Source organism: Trichomycterus rosablanca, chromosome 19, assembly GCF_030014385.1.
Source record: "Trichomycterus rosablanca isolate fTriRos1 chromosome 19, fTriRos1.hap1, whole genome shotgun sequence".
NCBI lineage: Eukaryota > Metazoa > Chordata > Actinopteri > Siluriformes > Trichomycteridae > Trichomycterus > Trichomycterus rosablanca.
In genome coordinates, this window is record NC_086006.1 from 3,349,814 (window position 1) to 3,371,905 (window position 22,092).

The 22,092-nt window shown below is 40.2% G+C and overlaps 2 protein-coding genes across 4 annotated transcripts; one reads left to right on the plus strand and one right to left on the minus strand.

The window, feature by feature from the left end:
* Positions 1-564: 564 nt before the first annotated feature.
* On the minus strand, positions 565-7,371 carry dtx3 (deltex E3 ubiquitin ligase 3). Of its 3 annotated transcripts, XR_010015394.1 has the most exons (5): positions 7,314-7,371; positions 4,548-5,362; positions 2,639-2,856; positions 1,161-1,517; positions 565-1,054 (listed from the first exon to the last, which is right to left on the minus strand). XR_010015394.1 is itself a non-coding variant. In XM_063015745.1 (4 exons), the coding sequence occupies exons 1-4, from the start codon at positions 7,324-7,326 to the stop codon at positions 1,442-1,444; spliced, it is 1,119 nt and encodes a 372-aa protein (XP_062871815.1). In that variant the 5' UTR covers positions 7,327-7,371; the 3' UTR covers positions 565-1,441. The 3 variants fall into 3 exon arrangements, 2 of the variants coding, with proteins under 2 accessions (XP_062871815.1, XP_062871814.1); XM_063015745.1 differs by having other exon boundaries at positions 565-1,517; positions 2,639-2,853; XM_063015744.1 differs by having other exon boundaries at positions 565-1,517.
* Positions 7,372-13,589: 6,218 nt separating this feature from the next.
* On the plus strand, positions 13,590-21,927 carry ptges3a (prostaglandin E synthase 3a (cytosolic)). The gene is made up of 8 exons (XM_063015617.1): positions 13,590-13,757; positions 16,877-16,990; positions 17,908-17,977; positions 18,067-18,165; positions 18,252-18,341; positions 18,422-18,478; positions 19,872-19,899; positions 20,905-21,927. Coding segments are annotated over exons 1-8 (480 nt in total). The 5' UTR covers positions 13,590-13,755; the 3' UTR covers positions 20,925-21,927.
* The last annotated feature ends 165 nt before the right edge of the window (positions 21,928-22,092 follow it).

Here is a 22,092-nt window from a genome sequence, read left to right on the forward strand (position 1 = left end):
ATTGCCCTATATGTGAATGGGTGTGTGTATGTGTGTGTGTATGTATGTTAACTATACTATAATGTGCTGTATGTATATTCTGACTAAAAATATCCACACAATTAATTTGTTAATGTTTTCTAATTATTCAGTAACAGAAAAAGAACAGTTGCAGAAACCTTTAAAATCCCGAGACTGTCATGACACACAGGTCCCTTACAAAGGTACGTAAACTTTTACCTTTAACTGCAGATAAATGTAATTGATTAAGCAGATTAAAATGATCAGATAGCTGCAGAATTATGATCCAATTAGATTATTAGTGTGCATGTCAAAGCACTTAGTGTGGCATGATTTTAAATCTCTTAAACTGCATTGATAAGATTATTTAAACGTGAGGTGAAGTTTGCAGTTTAAATTTAGGAATGTAAATATGTTAAATATGAGCAAACTGAATTACAAAGTAACTTCAATGTTAGATGTTAACTGAAATTCCTGAAATATTTGAAATTATTTTTTTTAAATGTGGTAGTTAAATGAGATCCACTTATTATTTTATCAGTTTATTTATTGAATTTTTCCACGATTAATATTATCTACGATGAATAAGCCTATTTGATATGTTTCATTTGTTAGACATTCATTTGCAACGTAAAAAAAACCTGATAAGCATTTTGTGTGAACAGATTCCACTGTGTTCTCACCAAGGTTCTTTTTTAAATCTTTAACTAGAAGAAATTCGAGATGAATTTAACTTCTCGAACACAAAAACACACACAAAAAAAATGCACCGGTCCTGTTTTGACATGTAAACTGATAGGGATTTAAAAAGCGAGGAGGGATTGACATCAGCTTGCACAGAACTGCAAAACTCAGTCCTGCCTTCCTTCTGGAAGAAAATCAGCTCAATTCGACATTAGTAACTAACATACACGACTGCAAAGTGCTTGGTAGTGCTGCTTGTGAAGAAATAACTAACAAAACAGTGGGATTGCCATCAGTACCAATATAGTTTACGTCCTGATTACCAGCCATCGCCAGGACTCGCAAAACACGAACGCGCCTCCAATTCCATCTGGAAAGAACAAACAGGAGGTCTAAAGGACAAAGTGAACAGATTACTTCCCTATTATAATAACACAGGTGACTCAGCAGTGCACCGGCATCAAACGTTGACAAACCTCGGTCCTCTCCACCGTCACTCTGTACTTCCCAAAGCTCTCCGGCTGTAAATCAAAATGTGGAATGCACTGCACTCAACTATAATGCGCCAATTATTGCAAAACAGCAATCACTTCTAGTTTAAACAAAAAGAAAAACACAAAGTCAGCATTCTCAGAAGCCTCCTGATGGCTGTGACTTGCATTAACACAGTGAATCACTGGAAAGTCTGTGTGGTCAGACTGGCCCTTATACCAGAACTCTGATCTCTAGTGAAGCCAAAGTGTCGAGTACCGTCACTTCAGTCGGCTGTTATTCCTTTCTCCCGCAGCTCCTCCGTCACCCGCACGAGGTACGTAGGGTCGGGGTAGCCAAAGCTGAAAAAGAACCATAAACATCTAAATTAGGGATGTTAATCATTAAACAGTTAAACAAAAACCAATGAATCAGTCGGTGTCTGGGTTAATGGTGTTGATTACATTCATTTCCACCTGCTGATGATTGACTGAAATGGAGAGTGGCGCTGCAGAGTGCAGAAGGTGTGTTCAATTAAGGCTCACCCTTACCCACCTTTAATAAACATGTGCCAGTTTAACCGCCATTCTAACCCAAACAGGAAAACCTTTAATGTATTTGTTTCACATGAAAAATGCACAGAAATATTATATAATACAATTACAAATGCAAGCTCTGCTAATGTTTACAATGTGATCACTGTACTACACTGTGCAATGCCTTTTAAAACAGTGCAATTCTTCTTGAATTTCTTATTTAACTGTTATTTTTCTTCAGACCTCATTTCCATTTTTCAAAGCATGTTATTTAGCACAATTTTCCACCAACTTTGTTTCAAATCTACATTCAGAATGATGAACTAGCTCACTGTATTGTAAATAAATAAAGCATGAGCATCTTTCATGTGTTTTATATGTTGATGTGTCGCTGTATGTTTCTTGGTTAATGGTTAACTGTTGACTTATGATTGGTTATCAGTAAAGAAAAAGGCCAAATGTGAACTGGGCACAAAGGCAGTAAAAAAGCCTATAAAAAGCTCTAGATCAGGAAAGCGGATCCAGAGGGCACAACCTGAGACTTAATACCTCATTTCAAAGCCCTGAAACACTTAAGAATGTAGCTGAGGACCTGTACTGGTCATTAACAGTATGGGCAGTGGTTAAAGTACTGGACTATTGATTGGAAGGTTGCTGATTCAAGACCAACCACTGCCAAGTAGCCACTGTTTGGAATTCAATGCGAGACCTTTAATTCTTGCATTGAATTCCTCACAACTGTAAAGTCGCTTTGAATAAAAGCATCTGCTGGATGCCATAAATGTAAACGTAAATGACCAGCGTGTATAAAGAGAACAGAAACAAACACAGTGAGATCAGGTCTAATGTGCTTAAAGGAATAAACTGAACTGAATCATGTGACCAACCAACATTTACAGCTCTGCCACGTGACTCTGTACCTACACTAGTGATTTAAACTGGCTTACCATCGTGGTCCACCCCATATAGAGGTCTTGTGGTGGATATCATTCCATGTGATGACGTTATGCATGCCGGTAGTCATGGACGTTCCTATAGTGAAGATGAGTCGCTGTTCGAAAGCTTTGCGCAGCATCCGCAGCACACGGTTGCCCTCTGGACTGTCTGGCAGGTAAGCCACACGATCAGTACCCGGGTACCGCACCCCAGGATTTGGGTGCTCCTGCTAAAATAAAACAAAGATGCACAAACTCAATAAAGCTAGGTAGTAAAATGTTTAACATTAAATTAAATTTGTTTTTGTTATTTGGTATACACTATATGGCCAAAAGTATAGGGACACATGTCCATGAGATTGTCGGTCATCCTATTCCAGAAGTGCTCTGTGTGCTCTTTGGGGAGTTTGGGTAGAATATCCACTTTTGGAAAGCTTACATTTCACTGGGCCAATCCACGTACAACCCATATTTTACTAAACTGTTTAACAGTTTCATTTACTTATTTAAACAATGTTCTGATTGGTCCAAATGCTTGGGTGCAAATTAAGAAAGGAAATAGATCTGCTTTTAACAAAGACGCCTGTGTGGGGTGTATGATTTGAGACGTGTGTGATGCAGTTCATAGCTTATTTTGCTCTGGTTGTTTTAGATCGTCCTGCATACATCCGAGTCCCCTTCCTTCTTCAGAATCGGTTTCAAAGCACACTGTAAAATCTTTAGCACCTATCTAGGAGCGATTTGTGGTTCCATTATATTTTCACTTGTGGATTATTGAACCAGTTATAGTGAGAGAGATTTTCATGGTGTTTTTATGGCTCTGTGGATTTTATCTTTAAGTGTTACTTCAAATTTTTGTTGTTTAAAATTTTAGAAGGCTTCATACCCTTCAACATGATTACGACTCGCTGCTCTAAAACCTTTTTAAACAAATGGCAAGATATACTTTTGATATTTATTTATATGCAGCATAAATATCTAGACTTAATTTGTTACCCTTAAATAAAAACATTTTAATATAATTACTAATCTTGGATTCTTTTACATAATTTTGTTAATGATTATACTGTAGTTTTAAAGCACAGTGTAAATTCTTTAGCACCCGTCTAGGGGCGATTTGTGGTTCCATTATATTTTCACGTGTGGGTTATTGAACCAATTATATGGAGAAATATATTTATGAAGTTTTTATGACTCTGTTGGTTTAACCTTCAAGTGTTAAAAAATTGTCCCTATGAATTTTAGAAAGCTTCTTATCCTTTGGCATGATTATGACTTGCTGCATAAAATCAGGTGCAATCTGAACAAGAACATTTGATATTAGTTATTTGCAGCATTAATATCTAGACTTGATTTCTTAGCTTTATATAAATACATTTTAATATAATTACAAATCCTGGAATTTGTTTACATAATTACATTAGTTTATGCTTATATAAGCACATTTTTTGGTTGATTGTTTTAAGTATGAAACCAAAAAAAGTACAAAGTATGTAAACGTAATATGCAGGAAGGGGTTCAGTACTTGCGCTTCCACCAACGTTGGGTACACTTCTTATCCCTGGTGGAATTATAATTTTTTTATGGCTGCTTTCATATATAGGGGTCACCACTGTGGATCTGGTGCCAAACTTGGCACAGTTTTTACACCGGACACCCTGTTGCAAGCCTCCTATTTCTAGCCGGGCTTGGGACCGGCACTGCAAACACACCAACAAGTGCACATCCCAATGTCTAGGCTGTTTCAGCCATCCACTCAGACATTAGCCAATCAAGTCTGTGCAAACACTAAAAGCTGTCAACAGTGCTAAGATTCCAACCCTGGATTCCCAGAACTCAGCAGTAGTGGGATATTGTATAATTCCTGTTTAATTCATTTAAATAAATTATAAGTTATTCTACATTTTTCCAATACACTTACTGATTGAAACCCAGGAGGAAAGCTATAGATTATACATATGCAGCCGTAGCCTTCATGTCCCAGCAACTCCAGATCTGGGTCTCTCTCCACCATCATGCTACCGTTGGCAGGCTGGTTTCCAATAAGCTGTCCATAAACAAGTCTGCACACCGGGCAAGCCTTTTTCACCTTAAACGCCTGTTCCAAGCAAGAGTGGCAGAACGAGTGGCCGCACTTCTCCAGAGTCGTCTTTTCCACTATTTCTCCCATGCAGATGGAACAGATCAGATTTTCCTCTTGGTTCAACTGGCCAACACCTAAGTCGACATCAGTCTTCGCCACGGCCTCGTTCAGGATGGGAACGAAACAGGAGTCCATCTCGGCGCTCCTCCTGCACCTCTGCTGCTGCCTCTGTGAGCGTCGAGGCTGAGGAGGAGGTGGTGGAGGAGGTGGTGGTGGAGGAGGAAGTAAACTGCCCTCTGTATCAGTTTCCATCAAACCAACACAAGGCAACAAAGAGCGCTTCCTCTTCGGAGCAGCCTCCTGTTTGGTCATTTCCCTGCGAGCACAGCGGCAGAGGTCTATAAAGGCTTTGCGAGTGGCAGAAGAAACCGGAGCCTCGCTTATTCCAGTCCGGCTCTCCACCGGTGATAATCTGATAGCGCAGCAGCCTCCCTGCTCACCGCGGCGTACGATTCCAGCACTCAGTCCCTGCTTATCCTCAAAGTCGAGCAGCCATGGGCGCCCGGCTGCCGCCAAGTAATCCCACACAGCCTGAGACACCAGAACCTCGTCGCTGCCCTGACCCACGTGCACACTCATCTCATCAGAAGAAACTGGGAAAAACAAAAGTTGATATATGAGAAGATGTGCTAAAACAGAATAAAGGCAGATTGTAATCACATTACAAGGGCAGTGGTTAAGGTACTACACTAGTATTTAGAAGATTGCCGGTTTAAGCCCACCATCGCCAAAACTGCCACCCTCAAATGCTCAAACTGTATTCAGTCATAATTTTAAATTGCTTTGGATAACAGGGTCTGCTGAATACCACAAATGTTAATGTAAATAGATTAAAAGGTCAGTGTGTCTGTCAAAATAACTAACACACTTTGTTAAGCTGATAAACAAAAGTTATGTATACACGTCCTTGTTGTCCTGTGTTAAGTACACTGTGTGCCCTGTGTTTTCTAACCCAAAAGAGAAACTAAGAATCACAGAGCAGGAATTTTAAAGCATTTCTAAATAAAACATCTCACCAAATTCTCCAGGCTCAAAGGTAATCTCTTGAGGACTCTCATCTTCAGCTCAACTCACTTTTTTAATGAGGTTAAGGTCAGAAGACTGAGACGACCATGGCAAAGACTTTATTCTGTACTGATGAGATGTGTGTCTCTCTCATGCATCCACAATCCAACCACTACATAGCTTCAGTTGCGTAGTTTCAATTCAGATTTTCCTTCAAAATATTTTAATATATAATCATATATAATATATAATTAGTTACTCATTACACAAGATTCATCAGTTCACACGGTTATATCGAACTCAGTCTTGAACCATTTAGTGTCTCCAATTCACCTCACTTGCACGTCTTTGGACTGTGGGAGGAAACCGGAGCAAACCCACGCGGACACGGGGAGAACATGCAAACCACACTGCCCCTCCTGGGGATTGAACCCAAAATGTTCTTGCTGTGAGGCGACAGTGCTACCCACTTAGCCACCGTGCCGCCCTCCTTCAAAATATGTTCTTTTTATCTGACCACATAACCCAGTACAAGACAAAGTTTCTGTTATACCCCACTGAATCTGTGGCACTTCCTCCCACAGTCCAAAGACATGCAAGCGAGGTGAATTGGAGATACAAAATTGTCCATGACTGTGTTTGACATTAAACTTGTGAACTGATGAATCTTGTGTAACCACTAACTACCGTTCCTGTCATGAATGTAACCAGAGTGTAAAACATGACATTCAAATCCTAATAAATAAATAAATATCTGAGCACAGAACCAAATTTTCTGTTATATCCTACTTAATTTGAAGCACTTTTGTTTGTGGGGTAGACTTTTGTGTTAAACCTGTTAATTTATGTATTAAAACCTAAGCAGACACAGGGAGAACATGCAAACTGAACACAGAAAGGGCCTTGGAATCAAATCTGAAGAGACAGAGCCACTGTACCGCCCTGCCTCTAGGTAATGCCACCACACTGATTCTTGGGAGTTGAGTTCTTTCCCTACATTTACACAGACAGTCATGTGGATAACTCAATTATCTTTATATTTAGATGTAGTTGATGATTATAAGGAAAATAATTTGTTGTTCTTATTTACACATGTACCATGAACATCCCATAAGACATTTTAAAGTGTAAACCACCTTTCTTTGGGGTAATGGATGGCGCTAGACTGAACGAGGCTATTTTCTGTTCGATGGTGTAGCTACCAGATCATACAACCTTCCCAGAATATTCTAGACCTGCCACATCTGCTTTAGTGCTGCGGGGGAGTTTATAGCATCATCATGAGGGAACAGCACACGTCAAAATATCAACAGGACTGGATGTTTCCAAGCCTCACAAACACCTCATGCAAACAAAGAGCCCACTCTCCATCCCTTCTCCATCCCTTCTCCACCACCTTTAGTGTTCGGCATGTAACTGCACACAGCCGCCATCAAACACGGGCTAGTGGCTAAAAAATCAAGAGTTTATAACAGACAAATAGAGAGAAAGCGAGAGAGAGAAAGCGAGAGAGAGAGAGCGCGAGAGAGAGAGTGTTACCTTGTGAGCCCATAAATCCCGCAGGTTTGGGTGTCAGCCTGCTTCAGAAGAGATAAACACATGGATCAAACAGCATCCGAGCGCGAGAAACGTTTCATCTACTATGACATCAGGTGCGGGATCAAAGACAGGTGATCAAATGCTGATTTAAGTGGCAGACTTAAATGTGGCAACACACTGGCTTTTCTCTGAGACTATATCAGGCCTGAATTAAACTGATATAAAGCATGAGATGTGATCTCACCTCGTGTCCCGGAAAAGCTCGATCTGGGAATGTGCAGCCAAAAAGCGGCTTCGGTTCAGTGGATGCATCAAACAAGAGCTGCATCAAGTTTCCCTTTGTAACACACTATTCAGACTGGATTAAACACACAGCTCGGTGTAAAAAAAACCCTGTGTAGGTTTACAACACTGCCCCAGTGTTTATGCATTCAGTGCTTCCTCTGTTCCCAGGTCCATCCTTCTCGTTTACTGAAGATTCAAACAGTGGCAACAAAAGCCAGTCACGATAATAGAGTTTTTCCCCTCAAACGATACTGGATGTCATCTTCCCTTGGTGAACACGATCCGTTTTTCACATGTAATCCACCTAACAGGGGTGATAAAGCAAGCAGGAAGTTCGTCACTCTCGGATCGGATCGGATCGGATTACTGTCCACGGCCAGTCTGTCCAGCCCACGCTAAAGATGTTCGATTCAGGCAGGGTTGGAGTCGACTCTGATTCAGATTCGATTCTGAGTCGATTTCAAGGATTGATTATTTATTTATATATTTATTAGGATTTTAACGTCATGTTTTACACTTTGGTTACATTCATGACAGAAACGGTAGTTACTCATTACACAAGATTCATCAGTTCACAAGTTTAATGTCAAACACATAATTTTGTATCTCCAATTAACCATGTCTTTGGACTGTAGAACATGATGTTTGTTTGTTTGTTTATTAGGATTTTAACGTCATGTTTTACACTTTGGTTACATTCATGACAGGAACGGTAGTTACTCATTACACAAGTTTATATCAAACACAGTCATGGACAATTTAGTGTCTCCAACTCACCTCACTTGAATGTCTTTGGACTGTGGGAGGAAACCGGAGATCCCGGAGGAAACCCACGCGGACACGGGGAGAACATGCAAACTCCACACAGAAAGGACCCGGACCGCCCGGCCTGGGGATCAAACCCAGGACCTTCTTGCTGTGAGGCGACAGTGCTACCCACTTAGCCACCGTGCCTGTAGAACATGAGAAAATCGTGAAAGGAAACCGGAGCTCCCGGGGGAAACCCACACAGACACGGGGAAAACATGCAAACTCCCTTAAAGGGCCGTTTAAGGAAAGTGAGAAGATGGGACCACAGCTCAGTACAAAGAGAACAAAAGTCATGGCCACAGGCAAGACCACTAACTTTACCTCTGATATGGAAGATGTTGAAGTGGAGTTGGATAAATTATTTACAGCAAAGGATCCAGCTGCCAAGAAACACAACACAGACTAGCACTTGGCAGTACAGGAATGAAGAAAACTGGAAAGGATCTTCAGATTTGTTTCTCCAAACAAAGCATAGAATTGGCCAAGATTTGGTTCTCTGCGGTTCTTTAAGGATGTAAAATCAGGACAGGAAGAATATTGATGCCTTTGCATTTTGGTGCTGACAAAGACTTTTCTGGTTCCTCTTAAGGCTTCTTCTTTGTAGTTTTAAGGGAGTTTTTTCTTGCCATTGTTGCAAAACAGGGGTATTTGGTCTTTAAATCTCATGAGACAATGTTGACCAGACTGCCTTGCACAGCAAAGAAAGCAAACAAATGGATTCTCATGGGGCCAAATCAAACCTAACCCATCACTCAAAGCTCAGATAACCAAACTGAAGCTCTCTTGGACACAACATGAGAAGAACTAATTTAGTGAAAGAGTTAAAGTTAAAAAAGGAAGAGGATGGCCAGCAACAAAATGTATGGATACAATTAGAGAAACAATGAACGAGCCATTAAGAAACCTGAAGACCCAAACAGAAGACAGAATGTTCTTGAGAAACACTAGATGCACTATATGTGGGAAAGATGTTTTAAGTAGGGCGGGGTGCCAACTCAATCTAAAAGTGTGACACAACGCAATTCACACACACACACACACACACACACACACACACACACACACACACACACACACACACACACACACACACACACACAAGGGAACTGAAATAATTAGCTCAAACAAGCAGTAACTCATCTGCAGCAGTGTTATCAGCACAATTATGAACTTTATCCTTTCTGCAATAATAGATGATGAATAATTGAACCCTAACTGAGTGTTATCAGTAGTCTCATGTCATACCTGCATTTTGACGTCCTGCTGTGACAAAGCGTCCAAAAAGCGAGATGTTAGATTTGTGCAGAATGTTTATGGTGCTATTGCATTAGATGTGACATCTTTTGAATGATTGTGCTTTTGCAGTCTAAACCTTTTTCTGAAACTGGACTTAGTTGAGATTGTGGCTGGCAAAGGTGTCAGCAATCATGAAGAACCCCTCCTGCCCACTTCATAAAACACTGCAGGAACACTTTCAGGATGGAACACTTCCACTGGTCATTTCTCCATGCAGCCATTAGACTGGTCAAATCTGAACTGTAATTCATCTAATCATCAGTGCATAGTTATCTGCACTGGACATTTGTCCTGTAGTTCTGTAGTACAGTTCAGGTACTACAATGATAGTACTACAGTATTATCTTTTGTAGAACATACGATGTGGAAACACAGTCTTACCACTGCTTTATCCTATTCAGGGTCGGAGTGGGTCCAATTCACTGGGCGAAAGGTAGGATACACCCTGGAAAGGTCACCAATCCATTGCAGGACATCAAACACACCCTCACTCACTTACTCAAGGGGGCAGTTAAAAGCTGATGCTGGAAGAACATGCAAAAGTTCTTGTAGACAGTAACTGGGGCAAGGATTAAACACTGGTCTGCCAGAAAGCCACGCTGCTGTCTGGCACCAATGCCACCACCTGCACCATCATGCCACCCAGCCACAGTATGGCTAGTGATTAAATTATTTTAATTCACAATTATGCATTTGGCAGAAGCTTTTAAATACAAACTGACCAATAATTAAGCAACTGAGGGTGGAGGACACACATTATATGGCCAAAAGTATTGGGACACACCTTCTAATTATTGAATTAATGTGTTTCAGCCACAACAATTCACAAACACACACACACACACACCTAGAAGGACTTTTTTACATCTTCATCTTCTCACCTGACTGTATGTCTTTGGACTGTGGTAGGAAAACATTGCTGAGACGGGGAGAACATGCAAACTCCACCACAGAGAGGACCCAGAGCACTCCATTTGGGAATCGAACCCAGGATCTTCTTGTTTTGAGACGGCAGTGCTACCCATTATATTAAGCTCTATTAATGTCCTTGATTACTATTTAAATAACAGCCACAGGCTTCGTAAACATATGTTTAATCAATACAGGTTTATTTAATCAATAAGCTTAGTGAGTGAATGAGTGAATGTATGAGTGAGTGAGTGAATGTATGAGTGAGTGAGTGAGTGAATGAGTGAGTGAGTGAATGTGTGATTGAGTGAGTGATTGAGTGAGTAAGTGATTAAGTGAGTAAGTGAATGTGAGAGTGAATGAGTGAGTGAATAATTGAGTGAGTGAGTGAGTGAATGTGTGATTGAGTGAGTGAGTGAATAAGTGAGTAAGTAAATGTGAGAGTAAGTAAATGGGAGAGTAAGTAAATGAGTGAGTGAATAAGTGAGTGAGTAAGTGAGTAAGTGAATGTGAGAGTGAGTAAGTAAATGAGTGAGTGAATAAGTGAATAAGTAAGTAAATAAGTAAGTGAATGAGTGAGTAAGTGAGTAAATGAATAAGTGAGAGTGTGTGAGTGAATGAGTGAGTGAATGAGTGAGTAAATAAGTAAGTGAATGAGTGAGTGAGTGTGTAAGTGAGTGAATGAGTGAGTGAGTGAATAAGTGAGTGAGTGTGTAAGTGAGTGAATGAGTGAGTGAGTGAATAAGTGAGTGAGTGTGTAAGTGAGTGAATGAGTGAGTGAGTGAATAAGTGAGTGTGTAAGTGAGTGAATGAGTGAGTAAATAAGTAAGTGAATGAGTGAGTGAGTGAGTGAATAAGTGAGTGAGTGAGTAAGTGAGTGAATGAGTGAGTAAATAAGTAAGTAAATGAGTGAGTGAGTGGATGAGTGAGTGAATAAGTAAACAAGTAAGTGAATGAGTGAGTGAATAAGTGAGTGAGTGTGTGAGTGAATAAGTAAGTAAATAAGTAAGTGAATGAGTGAGTGAGTGAATAAGTGAATAAGTGAATGAGTGAGTGAGTGAATAAGTAAGTAAATAAGTAAGTGAATGAGTGAGTGAGTGAATAAGTGAATGAGTGAGTGAGTGAATAAGTAAGTAAATAAGTAAGTGAATGAGTGAGTGAGTGAATAAGTGAATGAGTGAGTGAGTGAATAAGTGAGTGAGTGTGTGAGTGAATAAGTAAGTAAATAAGTAAGTGAATGAGTGAGTGAGTGAATAAGTGAATGAGTGAGTGAGTGAATAAGTAAGTAAATAAGTAAGTGAATGAGTGAGTGAGTGAATAAGTGAATGAGTGAGTGAGTGAATAAGTAAGTAAATAAGTAAGTGAATGAGTGAGTGAGTGAGTGAATAAGTGAGTGAGTGAGTAAGTGAGTGAATGAGTGAGTAAATAAGTAAGTAAATGAGTGAGTGAGTGGATGAGTGAGTGAATAAGTAAACAAGTAAGTGAATGAGTGAGTGAATAAGTGAGTGAGTGTGTGAGTGAATAAGTAAGTAAATAAGTAAGTGAATGAGTGAGTGAGTGAATAAGTGAATAAGTGAATGAGTGAGTGAGTGAATAAGTAAGTAAATAAGTAAGTGAATGAGTGAGTGAGTGAATAAGTGAATGAGTGAGTGAGTGAATAAGTAAGTAAATAAGTAAGTGAATGAGTGAGTGAGTGAATAAGTGAATGAGTGAGTGAGTGAATAAGTGAGTGAGTGTGTGAGTGAATAAGTAAGTAAATAAGTAAGTGAATGAGTGAGTGAGTGAATAAGTGAATGAGTGAGTGAGTGAATAAGTAAGTAAATAAGTAAGTGAATGAGTGAGTGAGTGAATAAGTGAATGAGTGAGTGAGTGAATAAGTGAGTGAGTGTGTGAGTGAATAAGTAAGTAAATAAGTAAGTGAATGAGTGAGTGAGTGAATAAGTGAATGAGTGAGTGAGTGAATAAGTAAGTAAATAAGTAAGTGAATGAGTGAGTGAGTGAATAAGTGAATGAGTGAGTGAGTGAATAAGTGAATGAGTGAGTGAGTGAATAAGTAAGTAAATAAGTAAGTGAATGAGTGAGTGAGTGAGTGAATAAGTGAGTGAGTGAGTAAGTGAGTGAATGAGTGAGTAAATAAGTAAGTAAATGAGTGAGTGAGTGGATGAGTGAGTGAATAAGTAAACAAGTAAGTGAATGAGTGAGTGAATAAGTGAGTGAGTGTGTGAGTGAATAAGTAAGTAAATAAGTAAGTGAATGAGTGAGTGAGTGAATAAGTGAATAAGTGAATGAGTGAGTGAGTGAATAAGTAAGTAAATAAGTAAGTGAATGAGTGAGTGAGTGAATAAGTGAATGAGTGAGTGAGTGAATAAGTAAGTAAATAAGTAAGTGAATGAGTGAGTGAGTGAATAAGTGAATGAGTGAGTGAGTGAATAAGTGAGTGAGTGTGTGAGTGAATAAGTAAGTAAATAAGTAAGTGAATGAGTGAGTGAGTGAATAAGTGAATGAGTGAGTGAGTGAATAAGTAAGTAAATAAGTAAGTGAATGAGTGAGTGAGTGAATAAGTGAATGAGTGAGTGAGTGAATAAGTGAATGAGTGAGTGAGTGAATAAGTAAGTAAATAAGTAAGTGAATGAGTGAGTGAGTGAATAAGTGAATGAGTGAGTGAGTGAATAAGTAAGTAAATAAGTAAGTGAATGAGTGAGTGAGTGAATAAGTGAGTGAGTGTGTGAATAAGTGAGTGAGTGTGTAAGTGAGTGAATGAGTGAGTTTGTTGTTTTCGCCGCGACCCTGACCGGGACCGCCGCTCCTTTCCAACTAGGTCCATAATAATAATAATTAATAATAATAATAATAATAATAATAATAATTAATAATAATAATAGGGAAGCGGCCGGGTTGTTACTATGGCCTCGTGCACGCGCACGCTGGCCGAGCGCGCGCCGTAGAAGACGCCAGAAACGAGCTGCGTCAGCCTGAGCGCGCGCACACAACACAGCCGAGGCACGCGAGCGGTCCTGAGATCCCCACAGTATCGTTACTTCACCTGCACACAGAGCCGATCCCAACCCACCGCCGTCCCATCCCCGAGAGTTCCGCTGTCCGGAGCACCGACACCGAGTGGAAACCGAACGCTAATTCAGACATGTGAGTTTGTGTGAGAATGGAGAGCGCTGAGGCGTTAGCTCGGGAGCTAACTCGTATTAGCAGGCTAGTTTCATTCAGACTTGACGCTGGGAGATAATCTCGTACAGGAGCCGTTATTGTTGTTAAAGCGATGCAGCATTTATCAGTAACAGTGTGTGTTTGTGGAGGATTGTAAGAGCCGTGTGTGGGTTAACGAACGCCCCGGGATGCACAGTGGATGCTAACGTGTTTAGCCCGCTAATTCAAAGCCTGAAAGCTGTTCGGCACAGCTTGCTAGTTATTTAGCATTGTAGCACTGACGCTAGCTTTACGCGCTGCCATAACCAGGCTGTATTGGTTGTATTTCTATTTTCTAAAGTTAATACTTGCACACAAGGACGCGTGTTTTAATCCCAGTACTTTATAGAAAATGCCAGAATAGATGGTTAGCCAGTGAGCTAACGCCCACTAGTTGGATTAGCATTCGTGGTGGTTTCTCAAGTGATGTTCGTATGGCTGTCTAGATTTCCAATCACACCACACGTATTCAGGTTACATCTATATATCAGGCAACAATAACAACAATAATAATGTAAGTAAATGAAGTCGTGTTGTTGGATGAGGTGGTTTGTTTATTTAAGTTGGATTTACGTTAGCACTATTGTTAGCTGCCGCTAAAGCCATGATGTTGCAGGATCAGAGCCAACTTCAGTTATTCAAATATGCGACCTTGGAGAAAAAAATTGCATAAATATACCATGATAATGATTCCCCTGTGTACAGATCTGTATAGACCCTAGTGTATGTTCTGTAAATATTCAGTTCTCTATGTACACAGGTGGATTTGTGGTTGCTAGCTAGCAGGGTGTGCAGTGGACAGGTGCCCAAACGTGGTCAGAGTTTCCAGGATAACATGATCCGCTTGGTTAGTCAGGACTAACTTCAATCCACAGGTCATTTAGCAGGTTCTTCTCATGGTTTAACAGAATAATATGCTGAATGCATCGTGTGGAGCTTGAGTACACGTTTCTACACGTTTATGCAGGTGGGGCCAGTAATTAAATGGAGCATAACAGCTAGTCCTTGTGATATTGCGCCATCGTCAGTTATGGACTGTCCACAGGTCCTTTAGTTAAATAGTTTAATATTTTAATTCGCATAGTGTACAAACGTCCGGGTCCTTTCTGTGTGGAGTTTGCATGTTCTCCCCGTGTCTGCTTGGGTTTCCTCCAGGAGCTCCGGTTTCCTCCCACAGTCCAAAAACGTGCAAGTGAGGTGAATTGGAGACACTAAATTGTCCATGACTGTGTTTGATATTAAACTTGTGAACTGATGAATCTCGTGTAAGCAGTAACTACCGTTCCTGTCATGAATGTAACCAAAGTGTACATTAAAATCCTAATAAATAAATAATAAATAACATTTTCTACATGTTTATGCAGTTTGTTTGGGCGGGTGTGAACCTAATAATTAAATGGAGCATAAGAATTAGTCCCTGTGATTTTGCGCCAAAGTCAGTTATGGACTGTCCACAGGTCCTTTAGTTGGTAAACTTTTTATTTACATATTGAATATTAAATAGTTTTACATTTAAATTTGCATAGTGTACAAAAAAATTATTACTTACATAGTGTACAAACAATAATGTACAGGCATAGTGTACAATGTTTACTATATGTTCAGTGTACAAAGAATAATGCCCTCGAATTCCCCCATGGGGATCAATAAAGGCGTATCTTAATCTGCCAGCCTTTTTATAAGTATATACAATTTAATACCAGACCTAATACTACTTTTGCAAGAGACTGGAATTATCGGGCGTGTCTTTATTTACACTTACAGCATTTAGCAGATGCCTTTATCGACTTCGACTTAGTCATGAACATGTACAGCTCCAGCAGTTGAGGGTTAACAGCCCAGCGCTGGCAACCTGGCAGATGTGGGGCTTGATCCAGCGACCTTCGGATTACCGGTTCAGTCGTTTGACCATTGATCTACCACTGTTCTGACAGTGTATACGTAACATGACTGCTTGCATAGCGACAAGCTCAGATGGTGGAACTAAACTACCAAACAGTGGCGTTAAAAAAAGGAGAACTTTTATTAACTAAAATTAACTAAAAGCACAGTGTTGCACTAAACAGGGGTTCTTAACCCCCAACCCCTGCGGCTTCTGACCTATGTGCTCTTATCATGGATTCAGGTCAAGACTTTGACTAGGCCACTATAAACATTATTTTATTTTTTCAGAGCTCGACTTTAAATAGTTTTGCATAGCCCGTTGCAATTAAGCTTTAGCTAGACTAATAGACGTACTCTTTTAGGTACAGATCCGAATTTATGTTTCTGTGAAATATGATATATTGCTGAGGCTGTAAAGGTTCAAAGCTTCACACAATCACATTTTTACCGGCACATTAAACTGGTATGGTTTTGATGTTTTTATTGGAATGCTGTTAGCTTTATGGCTGAAGTGATGGGACCCATGTCTGTCTTCAACTCCTTAGTCCACAAATTATTTTGTGACGTTTTGGAGCCCTTTGGCTAGTACTTATCTGTTTTGCGTAGATGTTTTTAATAGTTAAATTATAAATGAGCAGAAGTGAGCAATGTCTTGTAAATTGTCAAACGATAGCATCACACATTTATTCAACTGGCAACCCCAAGGCAGGGTAGTTCTGCCCTCAGCTTAACAGTCAAGCTGCCTGTTTTTCTAATCAAATGTTGCCCCGTTTGTGCCTCTGACTTGTGTAGATGTATTGCATACAAGATACACTTTTATGACCGGGTAGCAAGTCAGGTTTTGTTCTGATGAAACTTTTATGCAGATCAAGTTTGTTCAATCAGTACTGCAGAGAGTAGAATGGTGAACCACCCCTTCTTTGTCAGCCAAACCACTCTGCAGCTTTGTTTTGCTTTTATTTTCTGGCCAGCGTACAAAGCGTTCATCAGAGAGCTTTCTTGGTCGTCCAGCGGTTCCACGGTTAACTGCTATTTCCTAATAACCTTTTAGACGTGATTTTATGGCCTTGCAGAGCATCTGAGTGGATATTGCAGATATTTACAGATTTGCAAATGTAATGTTATTTTATTTCTGTTTTAGTTTCACTAAAACTCACCTTTATTTCTGTGTTTATCAGGCAACCAGCAACTGCTAAGTGGTATGACAGACGGGACTCTGTCTTTATTGAATTTTGTGTAGAAGACAGCAAAGGCGTCAACTTGAAATTTGACAAATCAAAGCTGGACTTCAGGTAGGTGTTTATTATATTACATAGACCGATTAGCCATAACATTATGGTTACATGGTAACATCCATTTTATCAGCTCCACTTACCATATAGAAGCACTTTGTAGTTCTACAATTACTGACAGTAGTCCATCTGTTTCTCTGCATACTTTGTTAGCCCCCTTTCATGCTGTTCTTCAATGGTCAGGACCCCCACAGGACCACCACAGAGCAGGTATTATTTGGGTGTTGGATCATTCTCAGCACTGCAGTGACACTGACATGGTGGTGGTGTGTTAGTGTGTGTTGTGCTGGTATGAGTGGATCAGACACAGCAGCGCTGCTGGAGTTTTTAAATACCGTGTCCACTCGCTGTCCACTCTATTAGACACTCCTACCTAGTCGGTCCACCTTGTAGATGTAAAGTCAGAGACGGTCGCTCATCTATTGCTGCTGTTTGAGTCGGTCATCTTCTAGACCTTCATCAGTGGTCACAGGACGCTGCCCACGGGGCGCTGTTGGATGGATATCTTTGGTTGGTGGATGATTCTCAGTCCAGCAGTGACAGCCAGGTGTTTAAAAACTCCAGCAGCGCTGCTGTGTCTGATCCACTCATACCAGCACAACACACACTAACACACCAGCACCATGTCAGTGTCACTGCAGTGCTGAGAATGATCCACCACCTAAATAATACCTGCTCTGTGGTGGTCCTGACCATTGAAGAACAGGGTGAAAGGGGGCTAACAAAGTATGTAGAGAAACAGATGGACTACAGTCAGTAATTGTAGAACTATAAAGTGCTTCTATATGGTAAGTGGAGCTGATAAAATGGACAGTGAGTGTAGAAACCAGGAGGTGGTATAAAATGTATTCTTTTTATCTCCAGGTGCCGGTACCATTATTTGTTCCTTTGTTTAATATGTCGTGTTTTCTGTTTAGTTGTGTAGGTGGCGTCGATAACATCAAATATCATAATGACCTAGGACTTTTTGAGGCCATCGACCCAAATGTAAGTATATGAGCGGCTTCTTCTTTAGCTGTAGCCTCTGTAGAGCTCTGTTATGCATTTATTGATGATTTTTTTTTTTACTTTAACAGGGGTCAAAACACAAACGGACAGACAGGTCTGTGTACTGCTGTCTACGAAAAGCAGAACCTGGCAAGTCCTGGCCTAGGTTAACAAAAGACAAAACTAAGGTGAGGTTCATTCTTAAACGGAATATTTGACTTAATTGTCCTGGAGGTTGCCAGATGCTGACTGGTTTGTTTTTCTTTTTAAATAGTTTAATTGGCTCAGTGTTGACTTCAATAACTGGAAAGACTGGGAAGACGATTCAGATGAAGAGTTGTCCAACTATGATCGGTTCTCAGAGGTGAATCTTAAGTGCTGTTAAAGTGCTGTTTAATGTTCTACCACAAACGTTGCTAAATGATCTAATTCTTGTTTCTGCAGATGATGAACAACATGGGTGGAGAGGATGATCTGCCTGATATGGACGGTGCGGACGATGTAAGATTATTAACACACTAAGCATGTTAAAGCACATTTTATCTTTCAACCACAATGTTTATTAGTGACACTTAACAACGTATTGCACTAATTATTTATATATATTTTACTATGTTAACCTAATCTCTATCTACTCTGTGTACATCTCCACGTGTAGCGTGTGTGTAATTATTCAAAGCAATCATTCTGGGTCTTTTAAAGATTAGTATTAATTACATTAATTGCAGGATACTGTCTCAATGGACAGATGTGACAGATGTGAGAATTGTCCTTACCAGAGCTGTTCTCTTTAGTTTAACTTCCCAACAATGAAGCGGGCGGCACGGTGGCTAAGTGGGCAGCACTGTCGCCTCACAGCGAGAAGGTCCTGGGTTCGATCCCCAGGTGGGGCGGTCCGGGTCCTTTCCGTGTGGAGTTTGCATGTTCTCCCCGTGTCTGCTTGGGTTTCCTCCGGGCGCTCCGGTTTCCTCCTACAGTCCAAAGACATGCAAGTGAGGTGAATTGGAGATACTAAATTGTCCAGCACTATGTTTGATAGAACCTTGTGTGAACTGTTGAACCTTGTACAGTGTAATGAGTAACTACCGTTCCTGTCATGAATGTAACCAAAGTGTAAAACATGACGTTAAAATCCTAATAAACAAACAAACAAATCCCAACACTGAAGCAAACAAAGTAATTGTGGTTGCTTATCATTATTCTGCATTTGTGCAGGCAATGGGTTTCTTTGCATCACAAATTCCTAAGATAAAAGGCCAGTTTGAGCTCTGGCTTGAGTGTCTGGGTTGCTTTTTGTACATGGTATCAGACCAAACCCAGGCAATATGCAAAAAAGCGCAAGATCTGGCAACCCTTTCGATGGGAACGTTTCAGCCAGCTTAAGTTACTCTGCAACATCGAAGGATGCTTTTATTAATACTGGCTGTGTTCGAAACTGCATAGTACATTCTATAGGATTGATCCCCAAAAGGAAATTGCAGTGTTACAACAGCACACACATCACAGACACATCAATGTAGTGCTACATAATGCAAATCAGATAGTACCATGTTTGATTTGTAACACATATCAGTATATCACAATAGTAACTGCATTTGTTAGTGTGCTGATTTGACTCACTGTGTAAATGTAGGTGGTTTGTCACACAACATTGTGATTTATCAGAACTACAGTCAGTTACTGGGCAATCAAATCCACCCAGGATTAACAGCACAGTTCTGATGAACCCTGCACTGTTAGTTTCATGTGTATTTTTTTGGAGTTGTCGGTCCTCTCTGTTTTCTTATGAAGAAAACAGGTTTTGTGTTAAAAGCTCAGCAGTTAAAATGTAAATCAGTGTGCAAATATGCATCCTAACATGTGAGCTGTTTTCTGTTTCTGTTTTGGATTGCAGGAAGAATCTGCAGATAGCGATGATGAAAGTGAGTAAAGTTCTTTGTATGTTGTAGTGATTCTGTTTGACCAATGAAGAAGAAGAAGAAGAAGGAGGCCTTACAGTACAACAAAATTCTTTTGTCCATGTGTCCCAGCTTGTTTGGAAGCTGGGGTCAGAGCACACGGTCAGCCATTGTATGGGTTAAGTGCCTCACTCAAGGGCTGCATAGCAAGTCTGGATTCGAACCGACAATTTTCTGATTGATAGCCCAAAGCTCTTCCCACTAGGCTACCACTGTCCACTAGACTACCACTGATAATGGTCTGTACATGGTCTGTACTGTTTTTGGCATGCTTGGTCCCTAGTCAAGAAGAGTAGCCACATTTAGCACAGGTGCTTGGGTGCAATACGGCTCACTTGGCAATGGGGGCAACCACTAAATGTGGGATCAGTGATTTTAACACATACAGTACCTTAGAGTGCCATGCAGGGAAAAAAGGGCATATGTCCCCAGCATTACCAGCACAATGTGTTAAAACAGGCCAGATGGGTAGCACTGCTGCTGCCTCACAGCAAGAAGCTCCTGGGTTTGATTCCCAGGTGAGGCGGTCCAGGTCCTTTCTCTGTGGAGTTTGCATGTTCTCCCCGTGTCTGTGTGGGTTTCCTCCGGGTGAGGTGAACTGGAGATGCAAAATTGTCCATGACTGTGTTTGAGATTAAAAATTGAGCTGATGTATGTTGTGTAACGAGTAACTATCGTTTCTGTCATGAATGTGACCGAAGTGTAAAACATGACGTTTAAAATCCAAATAAATGAATAAATAATAAAACTGGGCCTCGAAAAGTACTTATCACAAGCCGTTACTACTCAACCTTCAGAGATTTTCTCCTTACCGCTACATAACGAAAATTGAACATAGATGCTCAACTAAGTTTTGATTAATGACTGTACTGTCCAGTAGAAAACCTCCATGTGTGTATATGCATCTGTAACCTCTTCATGATATGTAGATGTATAATAATCAGCCTCGTCTGTCTGAATGTTTTGCAGAGATGCCAGATCTCGAGTGAAGTTGTAAAGACCGACACCTTGAGCAGGAAACAGGAATCATCACTTAACTGTTATTCTTTTTTTTTGAGACGGGGAGGGGGGTAGTTATGAGTGGGTAAACATTAATTACGATGCAAATCAAGAAACAAACAAAAATGGATTATATGTGAGCAGTTTTTACGCTGTTAGTGTCACGCCAGAGTGCACAGTTAGTTGTGTTAATGGCTGACTGAAGTCATCAGCACTAATTACTTTACCTTTTTATTCTGCATGGACAATTGAAGTTCTCCATACATAATGTTTTATAGATTCTTATTATCCACTTACTCATCAGTGCTGTGGCGGTGGGTAGAGCTGATATGTCATACGTGTTGTCTTTACCCCCCCCCCCAGTATCAGTAAGTTAATCCAATATACAGCATATTCATGTAGTAATTTGCTCTGTTTGGTCTCATGTCTCTAATTCTGGTTTACACAGTAAATTTCATTTTATTGTTTTAGTGTTTGTGAGTGGATCTAAAGCAAGAATATTTTTTACGTGTTTTCGTTCAGTTAGAAGACTAGCCGGAACATTTACTGGATTTAAATATTGCTGATAAATCTGCTCGATTGGTAAACGTTTTTTCCAGGCCTGTTAGATAAGGGTTTGTCCACTGAGTAGGCTGATGTGTAAATCAAACATGTTCAAAGTACATAGTCCTGTCTGTACACACCGCTTCTGTCCCAAATGATTTTTAAGTTGGTCATCGTTTAGTGTCTCACCTGAAAGTGTAGCAGGCATCCAAGCACTGATCTCTTCCATTTATGTCAAGTGAAGTGATATAATGTAAGCTTCACCGCTGTACAGATCAAAAGGGTAACTTATCAATAGCTGACCAAATTGTTTGCACTCCTAATATCAATGCAAGTGTGACTAATGTTTTATGTTGTGCTAACCTGTCACCACAGGTTGAGGAACTTCAGTTTGTTAAATGCAGTGGGGTTTTGTCTACATATTTCTAATAAACTGTCTCTAAACAAGTACTCTGTGTTCAGTACGTCGAAATTTTTTCGTGCTTGTGTATCGATGTTCATTTTCTCGTACGCTTGCATATATTTTATAAAAGACTCATCATAGCAACCTTAGTTTGTAATAGTTTTGTTATAGTCAGTGTAACTGGAATTGTTTTGACGAGGTGACTGGGTTAA